Source organism: Panthera tigris, chromosome C2 (assembly GCF_018350195.1).
Source record: "Panthera tigris isolate Pti1 chromosome C2, P.tigris_Pti1_mat1.1, whole genome shotgun sequence".
NCBI classification, from domain to species: Eukaryota; Metazoa; Chordata; class Mammalia; order Carnivora; family Felidae; genus Panthera; species Panthera tigris.
Genome location: NC_056668.1, coordinates 150,150,548 through 150,172,876, shown reverse-complemented (window position 1 = coordinate 150,172,876; position 22,329 = coordinate 150,150,548). Strand labels below are relative to the sequence as shown.

The 22,329-nt window shown below is 44.3% G+C and overlaps 1 protein-coding gene and 1 long non-coding RNA gene across 4 annotated transcripts; one reads left to right on the top strand and one right to left on the bottom strand.

Moving 5' to 3' along the window:
* The first annotated feature begins 472 nt into the window (after positions 1-472).
* On the top strand, positions 473-19,935 carry LOC102972839 (caspase-14-like). Of its 3 annotated transcripts, none has more exons than XM_042999261.1 (7): positions 473-1,305; positions 2,847-2,899; positions 4,103-4,252; positions 7,043-7,268; positions 7,743-7,859; positions 15,982-16,091; positions 19,400-19,935. In XM_042999261.1, the coding sequence occupies exons 1-7, from the start codon at positions 951-953 to the stop codon at positions 19,481-19,483; spliced, it is 1,095 nt and encodes a 364-aa protein (XP_042855195.1). In that variant the 5' UTR covers positions 473-950; the 3' UTR covers positions 19,484-19,935. The 3 variants fall into 3 exon arrangements, with proteins under 3 accessions (XP_042855195.1, XP_042855194.1, XP_042855192.1); XM_042999260.1 differs by having other exon boundaries at positions 17,666-19,492; XM_042999258.1 differs by lacking the exon at positions 19,400-19,935 and adding an exon at positions 16,618-17,654.
* LOC122242066 lies at positions 7,140-22,314 on the bottom strand. Its single transcript, XR_006222236.1, has 4 exons — positions 22,142-22,314; positions 13,170-13,255; positions 7,461-7,729; positions 7,140-7,323 (listed from the first exon to the last, which is right to left on the bottom strand). It is a non-coding gene; the product is annotated as an uncharacterized LOC122242066 (long non-coding RNA).
* Positions 22,315-22,329: the final 15 nt, after the last annotated feature.

Sequence of the window (22,329 nt, the reverse complement as noted above, 5' to 3'; positions counted from 1 at the left end):
CCCCAGCAAGTCAGGGAACTGAGCAGCAGTGACAGTAACGGGCCGTTGCCAAGCTGAGATCTGCTCCCCAAGGCAATGTCCCTTCCACGACTCCCAGGCTGAGCAGTGTGCATTTCCAACTTCTTGCTGACTTCAAATTCTCAAGCCTCAACCTTTTTCACCTCTCCCTCTCCAATGAAAGCTGGCTCCAGGCTATTGCCTCTAGGTGTTATTTCAGCGTCCTATTTCAGCGTCCAAGTGGAGCCAGTGGTTTCGGTAGCTGATAAACACTCCGGATCAAACTAGGCTGCACATTGGAATCACCGGAAGAGCTTTTAAATGTTTTTTTAATGTTTATTCATTTTTGAAAGACAGAGAGAGACAGAGCACAGGCAGGGGTGGGGCGGAGAGGTGGGGGGCACAGGATCAGAAGCAGGCTCCAGGCCCCGAGTTGCCAGCACTTAGCCCGACGCGGGGCTGGAACTCACGGACCGCGAGATCGTGACCTGAGCCGAAGTCTGACGCTCAACCGACTGAGCCACCCAGGCGCCCCTCACCTGAGGAGCTTCAAAACGGCTGATGCCTGGGTCTGCCACCCAGAAATCCGAATGTAATCAGCCGGGACTGTGGCCTGAGCTCGAGGAGTTAGTTAGCCAGGTGACCCTAACGCGCAGCCACGGCGGAGACCCACGGAGGAGCCGCCGCCACCAAGCTCTCCCTACCCGGGCTCCGAGGGTTAAGCGGGAACGGGCGGGTGGGGGCGGGGCTTCGAGGCAGGGGCGGGGCCGCAGAGGAAGCCTGGCGGGATCTCCAGGTCGCCGCCGCCAGCCCGCCCGGCCGTAGCTAAGACGAGCGGAAACGCCTCCGTTTTACAAAACAAAGGCAGAAACGGGAGGCGTGCGCGGCCCGCGGGGCTGAGACCTCGGCGGCTGGCCCCTCCGGCCCGGGCGCTGCAGCATCTTTGGGTGGCCATGGCGACGAGCCTTGGGAGCGGCTGGCGCTGGGGGTCCGACGGCCGCCAGGCACCTCCGAAGATCACGCCGACCGTGGAGGAGCTGCAGAGCCGCGTGCAAGAGACGCTGGACCTGCTGTCCCCGCGGGAGCTGAGCCACTTCCGCGTCCTCCTCAAGACCGTGGACGAGCGGCCGCGCGTGAGCCCCGTGCGGCTGGAGCTGGAGGGCGACAGCAAGGCGGGGCTGGCCCGTCTCCTGGCCCAGCACTACTACCTGCCCGCCGTGTCGCGCGTTCTCGTCAAGGTGCTGCAGCAGCTGCGCCGCGCCGACCTGCTGCCGCGCTGGCAGAGCGCGGAAGACGACGACCGCCGGGGTGAGCGGGGGCGCTGCCGCGAGCCGGGGCTGGGGGCTGGGCCCGGATCGGCGGCCGGGATGGGGGGGCGGGGTGGTGGCGGCCGGGTTAGGGGGCGGGGCCCGGGTGCGCGGCCGGCGGGCCGGCGGAGGGGCGGGGCCTGGGTGAGAGTGGGGACAGCCGGGCAGGGGGGGAGAGGTCCGGGTGATCGGGGGGGCTGCCGGGGCTGGGGGCGGGTTCCCGGGCAGCCCGCGGGGCGGAGGCTAGCGGAGCCAGGGGCTGGCGGGTGCCCTAGGACCCAGGTGACGCGCGGTGGGAGGTGGGAACCTTGGGTGAAGCAGCCCGTAGGATCGCCATCCCCAGGCGCGGAATCCGAGTGATCCGTCGAAGAGCGGCCATCAGGGTTTACGAGCACATTTTGGGGGTCGGCTCCAAGAGCAGATCGACTCAGCGGCAGGCCTGAGATGCTTCGTTAACGACTCCCTTCAAGAGATTATGATGTGGGAGGTTTCCAAATGATGCAGTGAGAAGCCCAGTGTTGGAAACCCCACTGTCACACCTCCAGGGGGTGTATTTATGGAAGGGGTGGCTCTTCTTGCACACCATGAGACCATTTGCCGTCAATCTGGGACGATGTGGCTTATGATCAAGAAATGTAGTATGGAGCAGGTTGAGGGAGGTGGGGCTCCCCCCCACCGGCCCGATTTGATAAACGGGTGTGTACATAATGTGTATGTGAGAGAGAGGAGAGAGAGGAAGCAGCACTTACATGGGAGCCATTGAGATAGCAGTAAAATGTGCCGTCGGTGACCTCTGCCATCGGCATGCCTATGATCTGATTGAGCTTCTAGGTGTGTTACTGTCGCTGATTTTGTTTAGATTTGTAATGCATCACAACTGTAATGGCCCACCACACATGGCCGACAGGCAGAATACTGGCCCTGTGGAGCCTTGACTCTCCCTGCTTTCACTGCACCTACAAAGCATTTGTGTCGTCCCTCCTCCCAGGTTCGTTGGTCATGTACCACTTCTGCTATCACCTCTTTAGACTGTTGGCAAAGTGGGCTTTTTTTTCCAGAGTCATCCAACCTACACAATATTATGGCTCTACACTGGAGGCACCCAATACATGTTGGAATTAAATGCGAAGAGATTATGCTATTTTTTTTTTTAATGCCTAGTTCCTTTACTTCAATTTTCCCTTTATTGATGTCTTAATCTCCTCTCCAGGAAGTACATGTGCAGTAATATGTCAGTTAGACCTTGTCCCTTTTTATCTCTGGCCTGGCTCTTCCTGCCCTTGTATCCCACTGTGGCCTCCGGGAAGCCTGTTTTAAGTTTCCAGCCTCATGAGTTTGCAGGAAGGTGTTCATAATCCAGGGAACCTGTTCTAAAGCGAGGTTGAAGCCTGCTGGACCCCCAAAACGTAAGAGGCAACAGAATTCCTTGGGAGGAGCTTCCTGTTAACAGGGATGACAGTGGATCTTGATTAAAACTTAAAAAATGGGAAAATAATAATGTGTTTTTTCTGTTTTATTCTCTTTTCATGAAAATTCATGCAGAGATTCCAAGAAAGATTCTAAAGAGGAGCTATGACTGCGTGGATGGCGAACTGGTAAATATTTTTGCTCTCACTCCAGCACCGCACACTGGTTAGGAAAGATGGTATTTATTTAGCCGCTTGAACTGCCATTTTAACATTTTTTTGTGTGCTGTTCTTGTTGGTTAAAGACTATCTGTATGGTTTTCTCAAGTGGTCATATCCCACTGCTTTTTGTTATGAGAGTGGAAGATAAACTTGAGCCAGTTAAAACCACTGTGCGTGCATTAACCAAACAAGGTAGGAACTGCTGTTATTTCTGTTTGACAAGTCAAGAAAAGTGAGGCAACTTCAATGGAAGTTCAATGCCTGGCTGTATGGCCTTGGACGACTATGTACATTGCTGGTTCTAGCGTTTGGTTTTTTTAAGTTTTACTACGGAAATTTTGAACAAATAGTAAAGTGGGATAGAAAAACGAATCTCCCCAACTCCAGCCCAACGTACTTATGACCCTGCTTCAGCAAATTAGAAACATAGAGCCAATCTTGTTTTGTCTGTTCCCGCTCCCATTATTTTGAAGCAAATCCAGATAATCATGTCCCTTTCATCTACGGACACTTTCGTGTGGATCTCTGAATCTTTAGCAGGAGAAAGAGGTTTTGCAAAACATAACCACAATACCATTATTCTACCTAAAAGCAACTTCCTTAATGTTTGCAAAGAGGCGGTTAGCATTCAGATGTCCTTGACTCGTTCCTATGTCTTTTGCAGGGGGGTGGTTTGAATCAGGATACAGATTCATACAGGGCCTACACAATTACAGTTGTTTGCTTTGTGCCTTGAGACTCTTAACTTAGGATGCTTCTTCTTTCTTTAGCCTTTTTTCTTGTTATTTATCTATTAAAGAAACCAAGTTGTCTGTAGAATGTCCCACATTCTGGATTTTGATGATTGCAGCCTTGTGTGGTCATTTACCGTTTCCTCTGTCTGCCATATTTCCTTAAACTGATACTCTAGCTATACGTAGGAATTTAAAACTGAGATTGGCCTGTTAGTCCTAGTCTGAGGAAGATATTTGAAAGGATTATAAATCAAGTCATGACTCCCCCCACCCCCGTTCCATAACTAATAAGAGAGACAATCAGTGTTGCATCCCTGATCCAAACTGGGAAACCTCACCATCGATCCCTAGAGAAACTCATTATTTTGTATCTATGACACATTGGGATTTCTGAGTTTGGTTTGGTTTAATTATTGTTGGCTTTCCTGGAAAATAGGACTGTTATGACCTGAGTGGCAAGCGGAAGGCTTTCCTCATGTGTGTGGAGAAGAACAGACCCGGGGCTCACCGGGACGTCATGCTAATGACCGAATGGCTTGGCCAGTGCCAGTTTGAGCATACTTCGTGCATCGATCCCAACAAAATGGTAAAAATAAAAAACAATGAGGAACCTAACTTGGATCTTCCAATTTTCCTTTCTTTTTTAAAAAATTGGGTTTTAACACCTGGTAAGAATCAGGACCTACCTGCTGCTCAATGACATGTGTGTCCTGATAAAACTCTGGATGCTTTTGTAATTTTACGTGTGCGATACCCTACCTCCCTTCCAGTCAGGCAGGGACCTCTTGGGCTCCAGTCTTGGCTAGGGCCCTGCAGTTGAAGAGGGAAGGGAACCCCAGAAGGCATCCTTGGCAAGATGGGCAAGGGGGCCAAGGACAAGGCGGAGTCTGGAGTAGGCAAGTTCCAGAGCATTTAGGAGCAGGAAAGACCAAGGAAACCCCTTTGAGGGGTCATCAGGAGGCAGGCCAGAGGGATTCCAGCAGCACGAGTCTTTGTGGGACTCACTTGGAACCCTGGGAGAAGCGTGGGGAGGGAGCCGATAGCACTGGGCAGAATTGCGTTGTGACTTAACTAGATTGTACTGAAAAAAATAAGGTAGAAGAGGATGGTGGGAACTCCATTTGACCTCTTTGACCTTAGCTGAGACATGACTCAGACCTGCCCTTATTTAGGGACAGTAACATAGGAAAGCCCTTCTTAGATCCCAGGAGTCACTGCTAATGAATGTCAAGGAACAGCATAGCATGGGGTTGTGGATGCCACACAGGCTGCCTCGGCTGGAATCCTGTCCCTTGCCAGTTGCTCCCTTAAATCTGGTTCTCATCTGAGGGTGACTTGTCCCCCTCATTTGGCCATATCTGGAGCCATCTCTGGTTGTCACAACTGGAGGGTGCTACGATGCCCAGAACAGCCCCCACAGCAAAGAATTTTCTGGCCCCAAATGTCCTTTCCCCAAGGATTGGACCAGAATCTCTTCATTTTGCAGGGTTTTTAATCCTGTCCTTTTCATTCAAATGGCAGAAACTGCCAATGTTCTTTTAGTTTATGCTCCTCAGGGTCTTAAGTGGTTACTGTTCCTGGATCCTGGCAACGTTTATAAATATTTAGCAATGTCACTGGCAAAAGTATTTCATTGTTCGGAGTTTCGTTTTTCCGATTCTTAGTTTGGTTAAACATCCTTTGGCCATTTTTTTTCCTTCTGTAAATTATCTGTTCTGTCTTCCTTTGCCCTTTCTCCTACCGGGTGGTCTTTTTCTTGTTCTTATAGTTATTTTCCTGGATATTATTCATTTACAAAACGTACTGCAAATATGTTTCTCTTACCCTGTGACTTGATTTTTTGTTGTCCTAAGTCATATGGAAGTCTTTTAATTTTTTTGTGAGTAAACTTGTCAGTCTTTCTTGTCAGCTTCTTGTTGTTTGTGTCTTGATTAAACCCCATGCCTTCCCAACTTAGAAAATGCTTAAATTATTTTTCTCTAATATTTGCATAGCTTAAGGTTTTCCTTTCTACTCTGGAATCTTATTTTTGGAACAGTGTGAAGTTGGAAGCCTCACCTTATGTCCAGATGGATAGTCTGTTGTCTCAACATTTATTGAATAATGTGTCCTTCCCCCACATACTTAAAACTCTGCCTTTATTGTGAAATAAATTCCCATATATAATTCGATTGGTTTCTAGAATCTAAAATATTCCATTCATATATTTGTTTATACCTAAGCCAGTATCTCCCTGTTTCATTCACCATGATTTTTAGGGATATTTTGATGCCTGATAGGGCTATCCCTCCTCTCTCTCTCTCTCTCTCTCTCTCTCTCTCTCTCTTTTTCTTATGAATATGCTTGGCTCTTCTTGAGGATTGTCTGTCCTCTGTGACCTGGAGAATAATCTGGTTAATTTCCGCCGAAACCCTTTGGGAGTTTGATTGCCTTGACATTGAATTGAGATTCATTTGGAGTGAATCAGCAAATCAATAGTATTAAGAGAAGCGTGGGCTTGTCATGGTTCATTGTCGCCTCTTCCCCAAAGCTTTATCCTTTCTTCATTTAGGTTGATTCCTAGGTATTGTCCTAGTTTGGGTGTGACCGTGAATGGGACCCCCTTTTCTGTTATGGGGTTTAAAAGATTGTTGCCAGGTAACCGGAGTGGGGGGTGGGGGGAGAGGATCTTTGATCTTTGTGAGTTAATCTTGTATCCAGTCAGCTCACTGGCCTCTGGTTCCAGTAGTTACTTGGTTGATTATTTCGTATTTCTAGAAAGTCATGATATGTGTAAAAAATGAGTTTTGGCTCTTTGTTTACCGTACCCTATTTAGACTTCATTTCACTTTTACATGCTTTATTGAAGGGACTGGAATCTTGGCTACAAGGTTTACGGGAGCAGTGATGGCCGCCATTCCCGTCTTGCGTTTCTCTCTAGGGGGCTCGATTCTGATGAGGCCTCTCCATAGGTCCTGGCAGGTGTATATTATTGGCAGATCCCTCCATCCCCTTCCATTTCTAGCTTATTGAGGGCATTAATTTTAGAAAACAATAACTTTATATGTTAAAATAAGTTAATAATATAAAATTTACATACACTAACCCTTTGGGGAGCTATCATTTTGTTGTTTTTTTTTGCAGTAGAGAATCAGAAATGCCCTAATTCTGTTAAACAAGAACCAATGGCACAAACAGAGATTACGGGAATTCTGAGAGCAGCCAAAAGGGAAGGGACAAGTTCAGGAACTGATATTTACCTCATACAAACCCTGCCTGAGATGTAGTTATTTTCATATTTGTCATATCCTCGGATTGCCTACTGAAAAGAACCATCTCCAGCATTTCTGATTTTACTTCCCTCCAGTTATTTTGAATATGTGATCCTATTTTACAGGAGTTACTTGGGAAAATATCATCATTTCGGGATGGACTCAATGAAATTAAGGATGATGTTGGCTGTTGCCTTGTAACTCTTATGTCCCACGGGGAGAAAGGCTTTATTAAGATGAAAGATGGTGAGAGAGTCAGCCTGGAGGACATTTTTGAAATGTTTAATAATAAAAATTGTCCGGCACTTCAAGAGAAACCAAAGATCTTTATAATCCAGGCCTGCAGAGGAGGTGAGTGGAGACTTCTTGGTCCAGTCCTGTGTCTAGGGCATTCTCATATGGATGACTGAGAAAAGAAAAAGAAGTTACAAATATTTATTTGTTTGTTTGTTTACGATCAGAGGCCCCTCGGCTGATGTGACTTTAGTTGTGTGGGGTACTAGAGACTTTGGGCTGGGAGGAAGGGACAGAAGGGACACTTACCTGGGATGGAATCATTAACTCTGGCTGAGGAATGGTCCCAGTCACTCACATCATGGGGTAGGCCAGGGAGCCTCAGATCTGAGAGATATGTGTGCAGTTCCCAAGGGCTATCCCGCCGTCAATGTGATGCCTGGCGACCTGCCGGGCCGATATCCGACTTCCGTAGCTTCTGTGGCTATTCCTTCCTCTTCTGGAGGTGCAAGCTTGTTGGGACGTTGCTTAAGGGTTCCTGGTGTCAATGGCGCATTACTGTAGTGTGTATTTTTGTTCTCCAAAAAATAGAGAAAAGAGATAATGGTGTTGAGACAGACGATGAACCCATGGAGTCTGATGACGTATCTGAGAAGAGGAGGCTGCCCACGTTCAGTGATTACTTCATCATCTATCCTACCCAGGCAGGTGAGACAGTGAGGGTAGATGCCAGTGACACACACTTTCTTCCAGAAGGTTTAAGTTATTCGTGATGATTCTCAGAATCTTTTTTTTTTTAATTAATTTTTTTTTTTTTTTTTTTTAAGAGAGAGAGAGAGAGTGTGTGTGAGTTGGGGAGGGGCAGAGAGAGAAGGAGACACAGAATCGGAAGCAGGCTCCAGGCTCCCAGCTGTCCGCACAGGGCCCGACGTGAGGCTCGAATTCACAGACCGTGAGATCGTGACCTGAGCTGAAGTCGGATGCTTAACCAACTGAGCCACCCAGGCCTCCCTTAAATTATTTGTGCCTTACAAATTGACATCTAGAAGGAGAATTTTTTGTTAACCTCTCCATCTCCGTTTACAAATGTTCCCACTTTTAGAGATGGCAGGTTGGCATCTCTAAACAAAAGAAGCAGATCATTCTTCCAGGAACGCACAGGCCCCCGAGCAAAGTATTGCATGGTGAATGAGATGGTTGGCTCTTCTGTGAAAAAGATCTTGGCCCAAAAGCTAGTTCTGCCACTTAGTATATTTGAGACCTTCAGTATGTTTTAATTGCTAGCTATGTTAGTTTCTTCATGTAAAACGGGAATGATAGAATTCACTTATGTCTTTGGGATGTTATATAAATTGAATTCTATAAAGCAGATGTGCTTATCATAATTAATGGCATAGTGAATACAAAAAAAAGAAATTAGATACTATTATTACTAATATATTCTGCTAATAATATTATCATCATTGTTACTAATACTATTACTGATAATAAGTTAAAGTCCAAAAGAATCTGTGTATGCGAGGGTGGACTTGATTCACTTGTGAGGGAAACAAAAATGTTGGAGAGATAGAATTAAGGGGTCCAGGACATTTCTTTAGGTTTTTTTTTTTTTTTTAGGCTTATTTTTATTTAAAAACAAAATGTTGGTTTATTTAGAGCGAGAGCACATGCGAGTAGGAGAGGGGCAGAGAGAGAGGGCGATGCAGAATCTGAAGCAGGCTCCAGGCCCTGAGCTGTCAGCACAGAGCCCGATAATGGGGCTCGAACTCATGAACTGCGAGATCATGACCCAAGCTGAAGTTGGACGCTTACCTGCCTGAGCCACCCAGGCACTGCTTTATCTTGACTTGAAAAGAGGATTAAAGTAGCTTGCAAATATACATATATATATATTCCCTCTCTATGTGGAATTTGATATAAAATGTGAGTGAAGAAATGCAAGCAAAGGAAACTAAGGGCCACCACTTAAAATGAAACCATCCTTCGTGGTAAGATGCGAGAAACTTCCCCACTAGGGTTAGACGAAAGATCTCGCTCCTTGGTTGTTTCTCCAAGAGAGATGAACGCATGTGGCCTCACAGAGACTGGCACACAAAAGTTCATAGCAGCTTGATTTGAAATAGCCAAAGACTGAAAACAACCCAAGTGACCATCAACAGGTGAGCGAATAAACAAATCCCGGTGTGCCACACGTGGACTACCAGTCAGCGATGAAAGGAAATGAGCTCCTGATATAAACTAACCGCAGAATTATTATGGAACAGTTCAGGGTCAAGGCGAGAAACCTCATGCTCCAGTTTTATGGAACGAATGAGTTTTATGACTGCTGGACTGTATATACATTTAAGGGCTAGAGACTCAGTATTGAACAGAAGAACTAAAACTCTCTGCCTCCACGGAGCTTCTGCGCTAGTGGGGGAGACAGACTAGAAACACAGAGAGAAACTATATGTTGTGCTACTTTACGATCCCATTTATATAAAGCTCTGAAACAGGCAAAACTAATCTGTGGTGCCAGAAGTCAGGATACTGCTTGCCCTCAGGGCTGCAGAGTGTTGGGGGTGGTAATGACCAGAGGGGGCAAGGAGGGGACTTCTGGAATGCTGGCATCATCTTGTTTCTAGATGGTTCTAGTTATGGGGTGTGTTCACTTTATGAAAGTTTATGGAGCTATTCTGTACCCCTAAGGCTTTGCACACTTTGCTATGGGATGGTTCCCTTTCAGTGAAATCTTTACCAAAAATAAATAAAATAAAATAAAATAAAATAAAATAAAATAAAAAAATAAAATACAATAAAATATGTTAAATGCTGATAAGTGCTATGGAGAAAAATAATGCAGGGATGAGGGTTATAGGGAGTGTCGAGGGAGAGGAGTGGAGATGGCCGTTTTAAAAAAGAGATGTGTAGAGATGTCCCCATGGAACAGCTGATTGTTGTGTGGACATTTGAGGGACATGAGAGAGGGACCTATGCAGATATTTGAGAGAACTTGTGTTGTGACATAAGAATACTTAGGATATAGGGACGCCTGGGTGGCTCAGTCTGTTGAGCATCCGACTTCGGCTCAGGTCATGATCTCACAGTTTGTGAGTTCGAGCCCCGCATCGGGCTCTGTGCTGACAGCTCAGAGCCTGGAGTCTGCTTTGGATTCTGTGTCTCCCTCTCTGTCCCTTCCTGCTTGTTGTCTCTATGTCTCTGTCAAAAATAAATCAACAGTAAAAAAAAGAATACTTAGTATATAACAATAATAAAAATTCTACGTATACACAGACCACTAGAATAGAATAGAGAATGTACACGCAGAACCAGATATGCAGGACAACTAGGTATGTGACAAGCCATCACCAATTAGTGTTGAAAAAATGGGCTGTTCAATATGTACTGCTAGGAAAACTGGCTTCTCCGTGGGAGAAAAACAAAAAATTATTTCTTGGCATAGGATTCGTTGTATCTTTAATCACGTGAAATGTCCAGTAAGTCTATAGTAATGCTCCTTTTATCTCTAATATTTGTGGCTTCCTTCTTTTAATCTTGATCAGTCTTGCCAGTGGTTTCATTAAGAACCTATTTTTAGGGATGCCGGGCTTAGCATCTGGTTAAGCATCCGACTTCGGCTCAGGTCATGATCTCACGGTTTGTGAGTTCGAGCCCTGAGTCGGGCTCTGTGCTGACAGCTCGGAGCCTGAGTGGAATTCTCTCTTTCTCTCTCTCTCTCTCTTCTTCTCTCTCTGCCCCTCGTGGGATTTTCTCAATCTCACTCTCTCTCTCTGCCCCTTGCTCATTTATGCCCTCTCTCTCTCTCAAAAAAAAAAAAAAAAAAAAAAAAAAAAAAAGAACCTATTTCTGGTTTTGTTCATTCTCTCTAGTATAGGTTTTTGATTTCGTTAATTTTGATTTCATAAATTTTCATTAAAATTTCCATTTTTCTTCATTTGGGGGTTTCTTCTACTCTTCTTTTCCCAACTATTTTGGTTAGATACTTGGCTCATTATTTTCTCTCCTTTCAAAAAATAAGCATTAAAAAAAAATTTTTTTTAACATGTATTCATTTTTGAGAGACAGAGCACAAGTAGGGGAGGGGCAGAGAGAGAGGGCGACACAGATCTGAAGCAGGCTCCAGGCTCTGAGCAGTCAGCACAGAGGCCTATGCAGGGCTGGAACTCACAAACTGTGAGATCATGACCTGAGCCAAAGTCAGACACTTAACCTACTGAGCCACCCAGGCGTCCCCAAAATATAAGCATTTTCAAATAATCTCCTCTGAGTACTGCTTTTACTGTATCCCTCACATTATAACATGTAACTTTTTAAAAAGTGTTTATTTTGACAGAGAGAGAGAAAAAAAAGAGAGAGGGAGAGAGAGACCCTCCCTGATCTCATGCACCAAACTGTGAGACCATGACCTGAGCTGAAATCAAAAGTCGGTCGCTTAACTGACCAAGCCACCCAGGTGCCCCAGCTATTAAGATATTAATATTGAGCTTGGAACTAACTACTTTAGTAAATGGATCTCTTAGGTATTTCTTTTGGCCTAGGAGTGCTGTGAAAAAATTACTGAGACACTAAGGGCACCATGAACTGAGAAAGTTTGGGATCTTCTGCCCAGAGGAATCTCCTGCACATGTATATACATGGACAAGATGACTGACTGTCCCAGTTTGCCTGAGATGGAGGGGTTTCCCGGGATACTGGACTTTTCAGTGCTAATACCAGGAAAGTGATGAATGGGGCTGAGTCGAGCACTCTACTCTGGGCACTCCTTTGAAGTTGCTTAGTGGGGCAAATAAAGGGGCAGGAATCTAAAAGCCACTGGGAGTCGTATATTCATACTGTAGAATACTGTGCCGCAGTTGAAAAGAATCATCATGGTGAAGTTTCAAATGCCACAGTTAATGAAAATAAGACAGCTGTGGGGCATCTGGGTGGCTCAGGTTGTGATCTCACAGATCGTGAGTTTGATTTCTTGGGCGTGGGATGAGGCGGGAGGGAGACTTTGCCGGATTCCTTTTATAATTTGAATTGTGAACCATTTGTATTTGAGTCCATTTTTTGTTGCTTTTTGGATTCCACATACAAATGAAATTATATGGCAGGTCTTCCCTGTCTGGCTTATTTTTCTTAGCAGAATACCCTCTAGTCCATGTTGGCAAGATTTCTTTCTTTTTTATGGCTGAGTAATATTCTCTTGTGCATATGTGTGTGTGTGTGTGCATGGGTGTCCATGTAAGATAAATATACATCTATATTTTTATCTACTCATCTATTGATAGATGAATTGTGAACCATTTGAATGTATTATCTATTCAAACAATGGATTTAATCACGGCTTGACTTTTGGCTAAGATCAAGGGCAAAAAAGATGGATTTAAAACATTTTAAAGTTATCCTCTTTTAGAAAGTAGATTTCAACAAAATTCGGGCTTCCGACATCTAGTTCACCGTTGGAGTTTATACCAGCTACCTGACCCCTGTGAGTTCTAGAGCCTGTCCCTCCTGGCCTGTGACCAAGCCATCTCACCTATATATAAGAGAAGCTATAAGGTGTTCATGTGTTCATTGGCTACTTGTTTTCAGTCTTGTGAGTGATTGGAGTTCTTGTTCTATGGCCAGAGTCATCATCTAATGCAATGTTGGGGGAATCCGGTCTTGATGACTTTTTAATTTGACCCTGTTCGGTAAATCTGCGGAAATTCACTAGCTTTCAGCCCGAGTCTAAAGTTCTCCAGTTTTACTCATCAGACTCATTTTTTTGTGGCCTAGAGTCTGTCCTGAGGACTGAACCCGTGGCCATGGACGACAATAGCTGATTATTTTCAAAGTGACAAGAAATGTATAATCTTTCATTTAATAAGATGCTTGGCAGCTACACTGATTTTCGCTCTGCTCACTAGCACATCCTCCACGGGGTTGCAGACCAGGTTAGGTTAGAGGATTTCAAATGTTATTTGCCACAACCTACAGGAAGAAAGAGCTATGGTGTTGCATCAAATCTAATGCCTTGATTGTAAGACATACCATTATTTTGTGTCCTCAGGGAGCTACCAATTAATTACTCTGTGACACGGAAGAGATTATGTAGCACATCCAGATTTCAGAGATGCCTAAGTGGGTGGGGGGGGGGGGTGGGCAGAAAACTTCAATATTAGAATTGATAAAATCTACACTTCATTATAGTCTATCACATATATTTATGTAAAAGTATAAATACACATGTAACACACTAGTTTTATAAATTATAGCTACCCTTGCTGCATTGATGTACTTTAATATTTTCTACTATATCCCATTTTATCCCATTTTCAAAAAAGGCAGTTTCATTTTTTTAAATTAATCACTTAATTAATTTATTTTGAGAAAGAGAGAGAGAGAGAAAGTACAAGCGGGGAAGGGGCAGAGAGATGGAGAGACAGAATCCCAAGCATGGGATGAGCCATGGGGCTTGAACTCCCAACCATGAGATCATGACCTGAGTGGAGATCAAGGGTTGGATGCTTAACTGACTGAGCTGCCCAGGCGCCCCTAAAAAATACAGTTTCAATATGCTAAATTGATTTGTTGGCTGATAATTGGGCCGCAACCTGCAGTTTGAAGAACACTGGATGGATTGTCAAACATTGTGATGTGGTGTTTCTAACTCAGATTTACTCCAAGAGGGACAATACTGAAATTGCTGTATGGTTCCTATACTAAACAGATATGTTTTGTGGATTTGTTTACAACTTTATGGAGATATAATTGAAGTATGAGCTGTACATATTCCACCATTCGAACAGATGGAAGTATATGTTCATGACACCATCACCATGATCAAGATAAGCAAATATTGCCGTCACCGCAAAAAGTTTCTTCATGTTTGAATCTGTCCCTACCTCCATCCCCATCCCTGAGTCACCACGATTGTGTTTTCTGTTACCACTGATTAGATTATATTTTCTGGAATTTTATATGGCTAGAATTATATAGCATGTAGGTTTCCTCCCTCCCTCCCTCCCTTCTTGTCTTCTTCCACTCAGCATAATGGTTTCGGGTTGTACCCATGTCGTTTTGTATATCAGTAGCTCATTCCTTTTTATTTCTGAGTGGTATTTAGTTGTGTGAATATAACACAATGTTAACACAATGCGCTCAGCCATTCACTTGTTACTGAACATTTAAGTTGTTTCTAGGTTTTGCTTATTACACATGAAGCCGCTGTGAACACACGTGTGTACATCTTTGGGCGTATGTTTTTGTTCTCCTTGGGTAAATACGAAGAAGTGGGATGGTTGGTTCACATAGTAGGTGTGTTTGACTTTTAAAGAAACTGCCAAGTTGAAAATTCTTTTTCAATGTGGTTGTATTGTTTACATTTCCGCCAGCAGCGTATGAGAGTTCCAGTTGCTTCACATCCTCGTTATCAGTTGGTTTGATCTGTTTTTAAATTTTAGACAGTCTGATGGGTATAGAATAGTATCACCTTGTAGTTTTAATTTGCATTTCTTGGAGGCCTAGTGATTATCTTTTCCTGTACGTGTTGTCCGCTCACATATCTTCTTTTGCTAAATGTCTGTTCATGTGTGTTGTCCAATTTTTTATTGGGTTGTTGGTTTTCTTATGAAGTTGTAAGAATTATTTTCTTTTTAATTTTTTTTAAGTTTATTGATTTTGAGAGACAGAGGAGGGGCAGAGAGAGAGGGAGAGAGAGAATCCCAGGCAGGCTCTGTGCTGTCAGCACAGAGCCCAAAGTGGGGCTCGAGCTCACAAACTGTGAGATCATGACCTGAGCCGAAACCAAGAGTCGGACGCTTAACCAACTGAGCCGCCCAGGCACCCCTGAGAATTATTTATATATTCTGGATTCAAGTTCTTTGCCTGGTATGTATTGCAAATATTTCTCCCAAACTGTGGCTTGCTTTTCATTTTCTTAATAACATGTTTCAAAAAACAAAAGTTTTTAATTTTGATGAAGTCCAAATTAGCATCTTTTTCTTTTGTGGCTTATGCTTTTTGTGTTCTAAGAAACCTTTGCCTATACTGAGATTGCAAAGGTGTATCCATGTTTTTTTTCTGTTCCAACCTAGATTTATTATCAGAGGGTACGATTTTGATATTCCCATCAAATTTCCACACTAAAAAAAGACACGTTTCATGTTTTTTACTAACTACTAATAAAAACAATTCCACTAAATTTTTTTGAGGACCCCAAAATAAATTCTATACTGATGTATTTGGGGGATATTTAGCTTAAGATCCTGTAGCAAAAGTCAGAAGAAAAAAAAATAGACGGGGCACCTGGGTGGCTCAGTTGGCTGGTCATCTGACTCTTGATTTCAGCTCAGGTCATGATCTCATAGTTGGTGAGTTTGAACCCGACATTGGGCTCTGCACTGATAGTGCGAGCCTGCTTAAGATTCTCTCTCTGTCTCTGTCTCTGTCTCTCACTTCCCCCACCTTCAAAAATAAATAAACATTAAGAAATATAGAAAGGAGGGATAAATGAAGGAAATATGGCAAAATGATAACTGTTGAATCTGGGGGATGATTATATGGGAGTTTGTTAAACTTTGCTTTCTCCTTTGGTGAATATTTGAAAAGTTTTATTTAAAGATTGATAGAAGAGAACTGCCCTCTTGAGGGGTTACGTGCTGTTGGTCACAGGAGTCCCCTGGGAGGCTCAGTGCTTCCTCTTTTTGTGTCTGTGTCTCTTATGGACCCAGGCCCACTCCTATTAATACAAGAATGCTTCCGTATTCTCAGTTCAAAACCATTTTACAGGTTTCACTGTGGGTAAAAGAAAAGTTCGGTGCAACCAGAGGAGGAAAACACATGAAATATTTTCACTTTGTAGATCACGTTGCTTTACGGCACCCTCGCACGGGCTCGGTGATGATTGAAGCGATGGCTGAGGTCTTTAAACAGCATGGAAATAAGTGGCACATCGCTGACTTTTTCACCAAAGTAAGTAGATTCTAAGTGAACACGTGCTTCATTCATGTACTTGATAGGAGCATTTTCATGAGGTTGGCTTTACCCATGAAAATGTGAGAGATACTGAAAAGTTGCTTGGAAGTGATGGGCTGATCATGACTTACAATGACTGTAGCATTCAGAAAACAGGGTTGAGCCACCTGCCGAGGGAAACAGAATGACACCTTCCGTTCCTTGCTAATAGAAGGGCATTGGATATTAGGTGAGCTTGAAAGACCCCGCCTGCTGTGTAGCCCACCATTGCAGCCAGCTTTGGCCCGACTCAGCACCCCTAGAGAGGGCAGAGCCTTAGGACATCTCTAAGGACAGACCCCAGCTCACATTTGTCTCCCCAGCTTGTAGCCCATAGTAAACATTCACTGAATGAACACGTGCTCGATAATGGCGGTTGATGTGCACACAGACCCTAGTTTGGAGAATGGCCCAATTGTTGTAGTTTATCGTATCAGGATTGAAGAGAAATTTTCTTCTCATTCTGAGAGGTTTACGCCCACAAAGAGCTAATGAGAAGAGATCAGAGAAGCGCCCAGTAACAGCGAGGCTAACATCGATTGCGTGGCTCACTCCACGTCAGTTGCCGTTCTCTGCGCTTCCCAGATGCGAATCCAGTCAAGCTTTCCAACACCTCTCAGGGACCTCCTGGGATTCACATCCCCTGTGACAGATGGGGGCGAGTCGGTGGCCGAGCTGGCACCCCAGCCTGGGCAGAGTGCTTCTAGAGTTCATGCTCTAATCACAATTACATATAAATTACTCCACACCTGCCCAAGGTATGGTAACTATTTTTGTTTCTTTAAAATAGAAAGATTTAATTTTAAAAATTTACATATGATGCTTAACAGCCCTTCAAACTCCTTCTCACCTCATTTGAGGTCAGAGTTGGGTGGGGGTGGGACGTGAAAGGGAGGGACCACAGACAATTTTGACACTCATTCCGACCATATGCCCAGATATTTTCTATTGCTCAGTTTCTCTGAGAAAACAGTTTCTTGTCAGCTTCTCAGCAATGTTATAATAAAGACAGATTTGGCCAACTGTAATGGAAATCCATCGCAGCTAAGGCTAGCTGAAAAATTGTTTGGCTGACCGACGTTCATTAAGCCTTTACCGAACACCCTTTATTTTGAAAGTGCTTGCTGAGTAGACACTGGCGAAGAAAAAAAAAATCCATAAATGAGCATGATGGGGCCTTTGCATTGAAGGCCCTCATGGCCCAGCGACATGGAAGGGTGGCTGATGTGCTCACAACCAACCCTGGGATTATAGGGCCACGGGGTGCTTTGGACATAACATAACCCAACCCTTTCATTTTACGGCGGGTTCCCTTGCCTACTAATCCCCAGGGGCAAGTCGAGACCAAACCCAGGTCTGTGGACCCTGGAGTCCAGACAGCTGCATTCCAGACACTTGGGGGGCCATGCTCCTTCCACCGCCATTTGCATATTGCTTTCCGAAATGCATAGAATTCTGCCATTTCACGCCGTAGGGTTGACTAAAAGGCTTTCGCTCAGGGCTTTTGAACAGTTTGTACTTTAATCTTCCAGGTGAATAACAGAGTGGTGCACACTGAGTTTCATCTACACGAGGAACCCATAAAAGTGTCACTTGTCATGGAATCGACTTTAACTAAATTTGTGTACTTTTGACATCGGGAGGATGAAAAACTAAGGGCTGCTTTATAACCGACGGTGTAAAGAACAGAGAGCATTTGTAGCGCGGTTCTAATGGTTCTCATTTGGGGTTATTTCTGTCACCAGTTGTACTTCTCCGGTTTGTTTTGCAAATACGTGGTATTTTTCCAAGATCGGGCCATGTATAGTTGCCGCTTGTAAATAATTTGACTTCTTTGAAAAGATCACTGTTTTTGAAAATGGGCTTTCCTGAGCTGTTACCAAAACAGGGAAGCCCAGCTCGATTTGTGGACCATTTTTATAATGTGCTTCCCTTACTGATTACACTCCACCCTCTCCTACTTTGGTGCTGGCGTTCATCCTCGTTTTCTTGGCTTAGTCTTCAAGAGCTGTCTCTGTGTAGTCCTGTCCTGGCTCGCCTGATTTCCCCCATGTTGTTGTCTGCAGCCAGACTCGTCTCCTTTTTGACTCCATAAGCCATTCTCGAGTCTGACCCGGGGGTCTTCGTTTGTACTTTGTTGCCCTTGATGCCTCGTGTTTCCACCCGCCACCCATTCCCCAGCTTCTCCCTTGCTGCGCGGTACCTCTGAATGCTGTTTTCTCTGCCTGGGATGCTCTGTTCCACTCCAGTCCTTTCCGCCCCTCCGGGTTTGGTTCAAGCATCTTTTGCACGGGAAAGTTTTTCCGCCAAGGCCTCATGCTAGGTCAGCTCTTTCCGAGTGCTCTGCTCACAGACCCAGTGCTTTTCTTCTGCAGCATTTAGCACCACTGTACTTAAAGGACTGTGCAGTGGCCACGAATCTCTCTCCAGTTCAGTCGTAAGCTCCAAGAGGCAGAGGCGGTGTGTCTCATTCATTGCTGTATCCCAGCTTCCATCGGTGCCTTATGACATAGAGAAGCGATGTGATGAACGTTTGGTGAATGACTAGTCTCTTTTAATTGTTTTGTCCATTCGTCAGACCTCGCCTCATTACCTCTGTGCATCTGGCCACCTTCCAGCCATCCCCACCTGGCTGGTTGTCCTGTGGCGTCTTTAACTCCCTCAGTTGGAAGTCAACCTACATTTCCCTTAAATCTCTTTACAAAACCCATCCCATTGTTAATAATCCTCTGACTCCCCACTGCCTGCGGAATATACTCAGATTGCCCTAGGAGAATGTTCCAAGTCCTTTTCTGTCAGGCCCGTACTGCCCGTTTGTCCTGGGTCTTGACCACATGGGGATGATTTGTCCTCCCCTCAGGCATCCCCTCTCACAGAATCAGGCTTGTGGGTTAATGAATGTTGAATGAATGCTCTTGGCTATGTTCATTGAACAATGAACTATGGTTCATTCTCTCCCTTCCGCCTGAAGCGTCCTTTGTTCTGTGTGCTTTCTCTACACCACACATTCTTTAGGGTGCGGCTTGGGTCCCATCCCACCAGAAGGAAAACTGTATGTAGACTAGCGTTTACTTAGAGTTCACAAACTCCGGGCTGAAGATGAGCTTTCATTGTGATTGTGTTCTCACTTTTCGTGTAACTTTGGACTATACTAAACCCTGGTTTCCACATCATAAAAGGAGATTTGGCTCGGCTGAGAACTCATCCAGTCACTGGACTTCCCTGAACTTTGGCCTCTTAATAAACTGTTCATGAATATGCTGCAGGTGTGGCTATTGCTGATCCTAGAGGTTCAAGCTGGAAGTTGTGCGAGACCATTGGGCCTGTATGAGGATACAGGTGTTCGGTGAAAATGCTCTGAGGACTGAGGGTCACGATGACTGAAGCAACCCGGAATCTCCAGGCCTGTCTCCATTTCAGGGACAATTGTGTCCTTTTTAGTTAATGTGATTTTTCAAGTCTATATACGTGTGATTTAATTTTGAAAACTTTTGAGTTTTGATGTTTGATATGTGACTTTGCTTTTTTTTTTTTTTTTTTTAATAGACCATTAAAACGTCACCTTGGTTCATAAAATATGAACATCAGGTGAGCCTTCTCTGTTCATTTTGCATCCTGTGCAATCCTGGGACTCCAGGCCCAGGGACTCATTTCAGGGGGACGGCAGCAGCTAACACAGGCAATAGCTCGTCTCCTGAGGCAGGTTAAGTGACTAGCTCAGAGTCCCAGTTAGCATTGCGGCAGTGCATGAAATACATTCCAGTGCATGAAAATACAAGACAAAAAGTGCCAAGTGAGAGAGAAAAGTTATAAGACAGAATCCTTTCAACAAACAGGCCCATGCCAGTTAACTAAGGGAATGAATGAGCTTTGGGGCAAAGGAGGGAACAGTTATTTTGGAACATTGCTCAGGCCACGGCAGGTAAGATTCCTGGAGAGGACTGGAGCATGGCTGGATACCAGACAAACAGGTCAAGGAGGAGCAAGGAGGAAGTCAGGTTAGAGAGGGAGGTGGGAAGGTGCCCAAGATGAACTTGAAGCCTGGGGCCAACTTGGTGTCCTCTGTATTCTCTCAGCTGTAAACCAGAACAGGGTCTCCTCTAGCCATCCAATGACACGTGAAGTGTATCCCCCCCAAAACTACAGTCCCTACCACAATTTTGCATTTGGAAAAAAACGTAAACCGAGTTTTTCTCTTTTTAAATATGAATGCCCAAGATCAAAAGTTTGCCAAAGGAAATTCCGAGTTTTATTTAAAAAGGGCACAGGGTGAGGGGAGGGGGCGCCTGAGTGGCTCAGTTGGTTAAGCATCCAACTTCGGCTCAGGTCACGATCTCATGGCTCATGAGTTTGAGCCCCGCAAAGGGCTCTGTGCTAACAGCTCAGAGCCTGGAGCCTGCTCTGGATTCTGTGTCTCCCTCCCCCACTCTCTCTCTCTGTCTCAAAAACAAACAAACAAACAAACAAACATTAAAAAAAAAACAGGCACAGGTAAAAAATGTTGCAGAAACTTGTGCAAACGACCAGGGACCCTGGAAGGCGGGGAGGACACTTAGCTGCTCGCTACAGATTTTCTTTGACAAGTGCCTCTTGGGCCATGGGCTCCCCACCGTGGTTTACTATAGTACCTTCTTCATTTTTGGACTTTTGTTGATTCATTTCCTCACCAAGGAGTTTCCTTACGTGGATTAGTTCAAAAGAGCAAAGTTGTTTTGTGAGAAAAATACTATTTTGTGGACAAACACCCAAACATAATTACAGTACAGTGTCCTTGCAACAAAGGAAGTAGTCCTGGGACTCCAGCGTGCATATGGGAGGGAGCTGTTGAGGTGGCTGGGGAAGCCCCTCCAGAGAAATCATGCAATACAGTGACAGAAAACTGCCCCTAAAAGCCACCTGTTCTATTTTCCACATAGCTATTTTTTCTTTGGGAGCCAAAATGTCTCCAGATATTTTCAGCAGTTTCTAAGGATGCTTAAACCCATTCCTAAGTTTTCATTCCTTCTCTATCAGCTGCAATGGGGTTTTGTTTTTTTCAATTTTTTAACCTGTGTTCCTCAGAAAATTTCAAAAATGCTAAAAATGAGACGAAAAAAAACTCACCCAGTTTCTCTACTAGTATATTAGCGGTTCTTAGCCTGGCTACACATTAAAATTATCTAGGGAGGTACTTATAAGAATCAGATTTTTTTAAGTCCTGGGAATGTAATATACAACATGGTGACTATAGTTAATAATACCATATTGTGTATTTCACTGTTGCTAAGAGGGTAAAAGTTCTCATCACAAGAAAAACACACTTTTTGTAACTGGATGGTGACAGATTTTAACTAGATTCATTGTGGTGATCATTTCACAATATATACAAATATGTTTTATGGAAATACTTCCCTTTAAAAAATCAGATTTTTGGAGTGCCTGGGAAGCTTAGCCAGTTAAACCTCTGACATCAGTTCAGAGCACCGCTGATGAGTTCGAACCCCAGCTCAGGCCCTCTGCCTCTGCTTCTCTGTCCCCCTCTGCTTCTCCCCCTTTCCCCTCCTTCCCCCTCACCCGAGCATGCACTCTTTAAAAAAAAAAAAAAATATATATATATATATATATATATATATATACATATATATATATCAGATCTTTAAAATCTGGGTTAGGCATATGTTTAAAAGCTTTCCACGTGATTCGCAAGTGCAGCAAAGATGGAAACCCAATACATAAGTTAATAACTTGGCCGTCTCTTTACCATCATCTTTTAATGTGCAGGGCTTCAATTTTTTTTATTATTGAAGTTTAGTTAATACTGGCTTCAAGTTTTAAAAATAATCTCCCCCACCCTGCAGGTCTTTAGTGGCTGCATAGTACTATATGAACGGAATGAATTTTTAATTACTCATCTATCGATATTGATTCCTTTTCCTCTAGAAAAAGAAACCTGCCATCTGTAGTGTTTTCCTTTTAAGTTTTTCAGGAAAATTTCCTGTAAGCGAACTTTCAAAATCTGAATTACGTACTGATAAATTGCTCTCCAAGAAATGAAAATAACTTCTCCGGCTTTTGTTGAACGAATACTTTGTCACGCTGTGCTCAACATGGCTGCCTACGTAAAGACACTGCAACTTACGACAGGGACCAGAAAGCCGATTCGGCCTCCAGCGGCAGGTCCCTGATGAATTACAGCGGAGGTGGCCGCGCGCCGCGG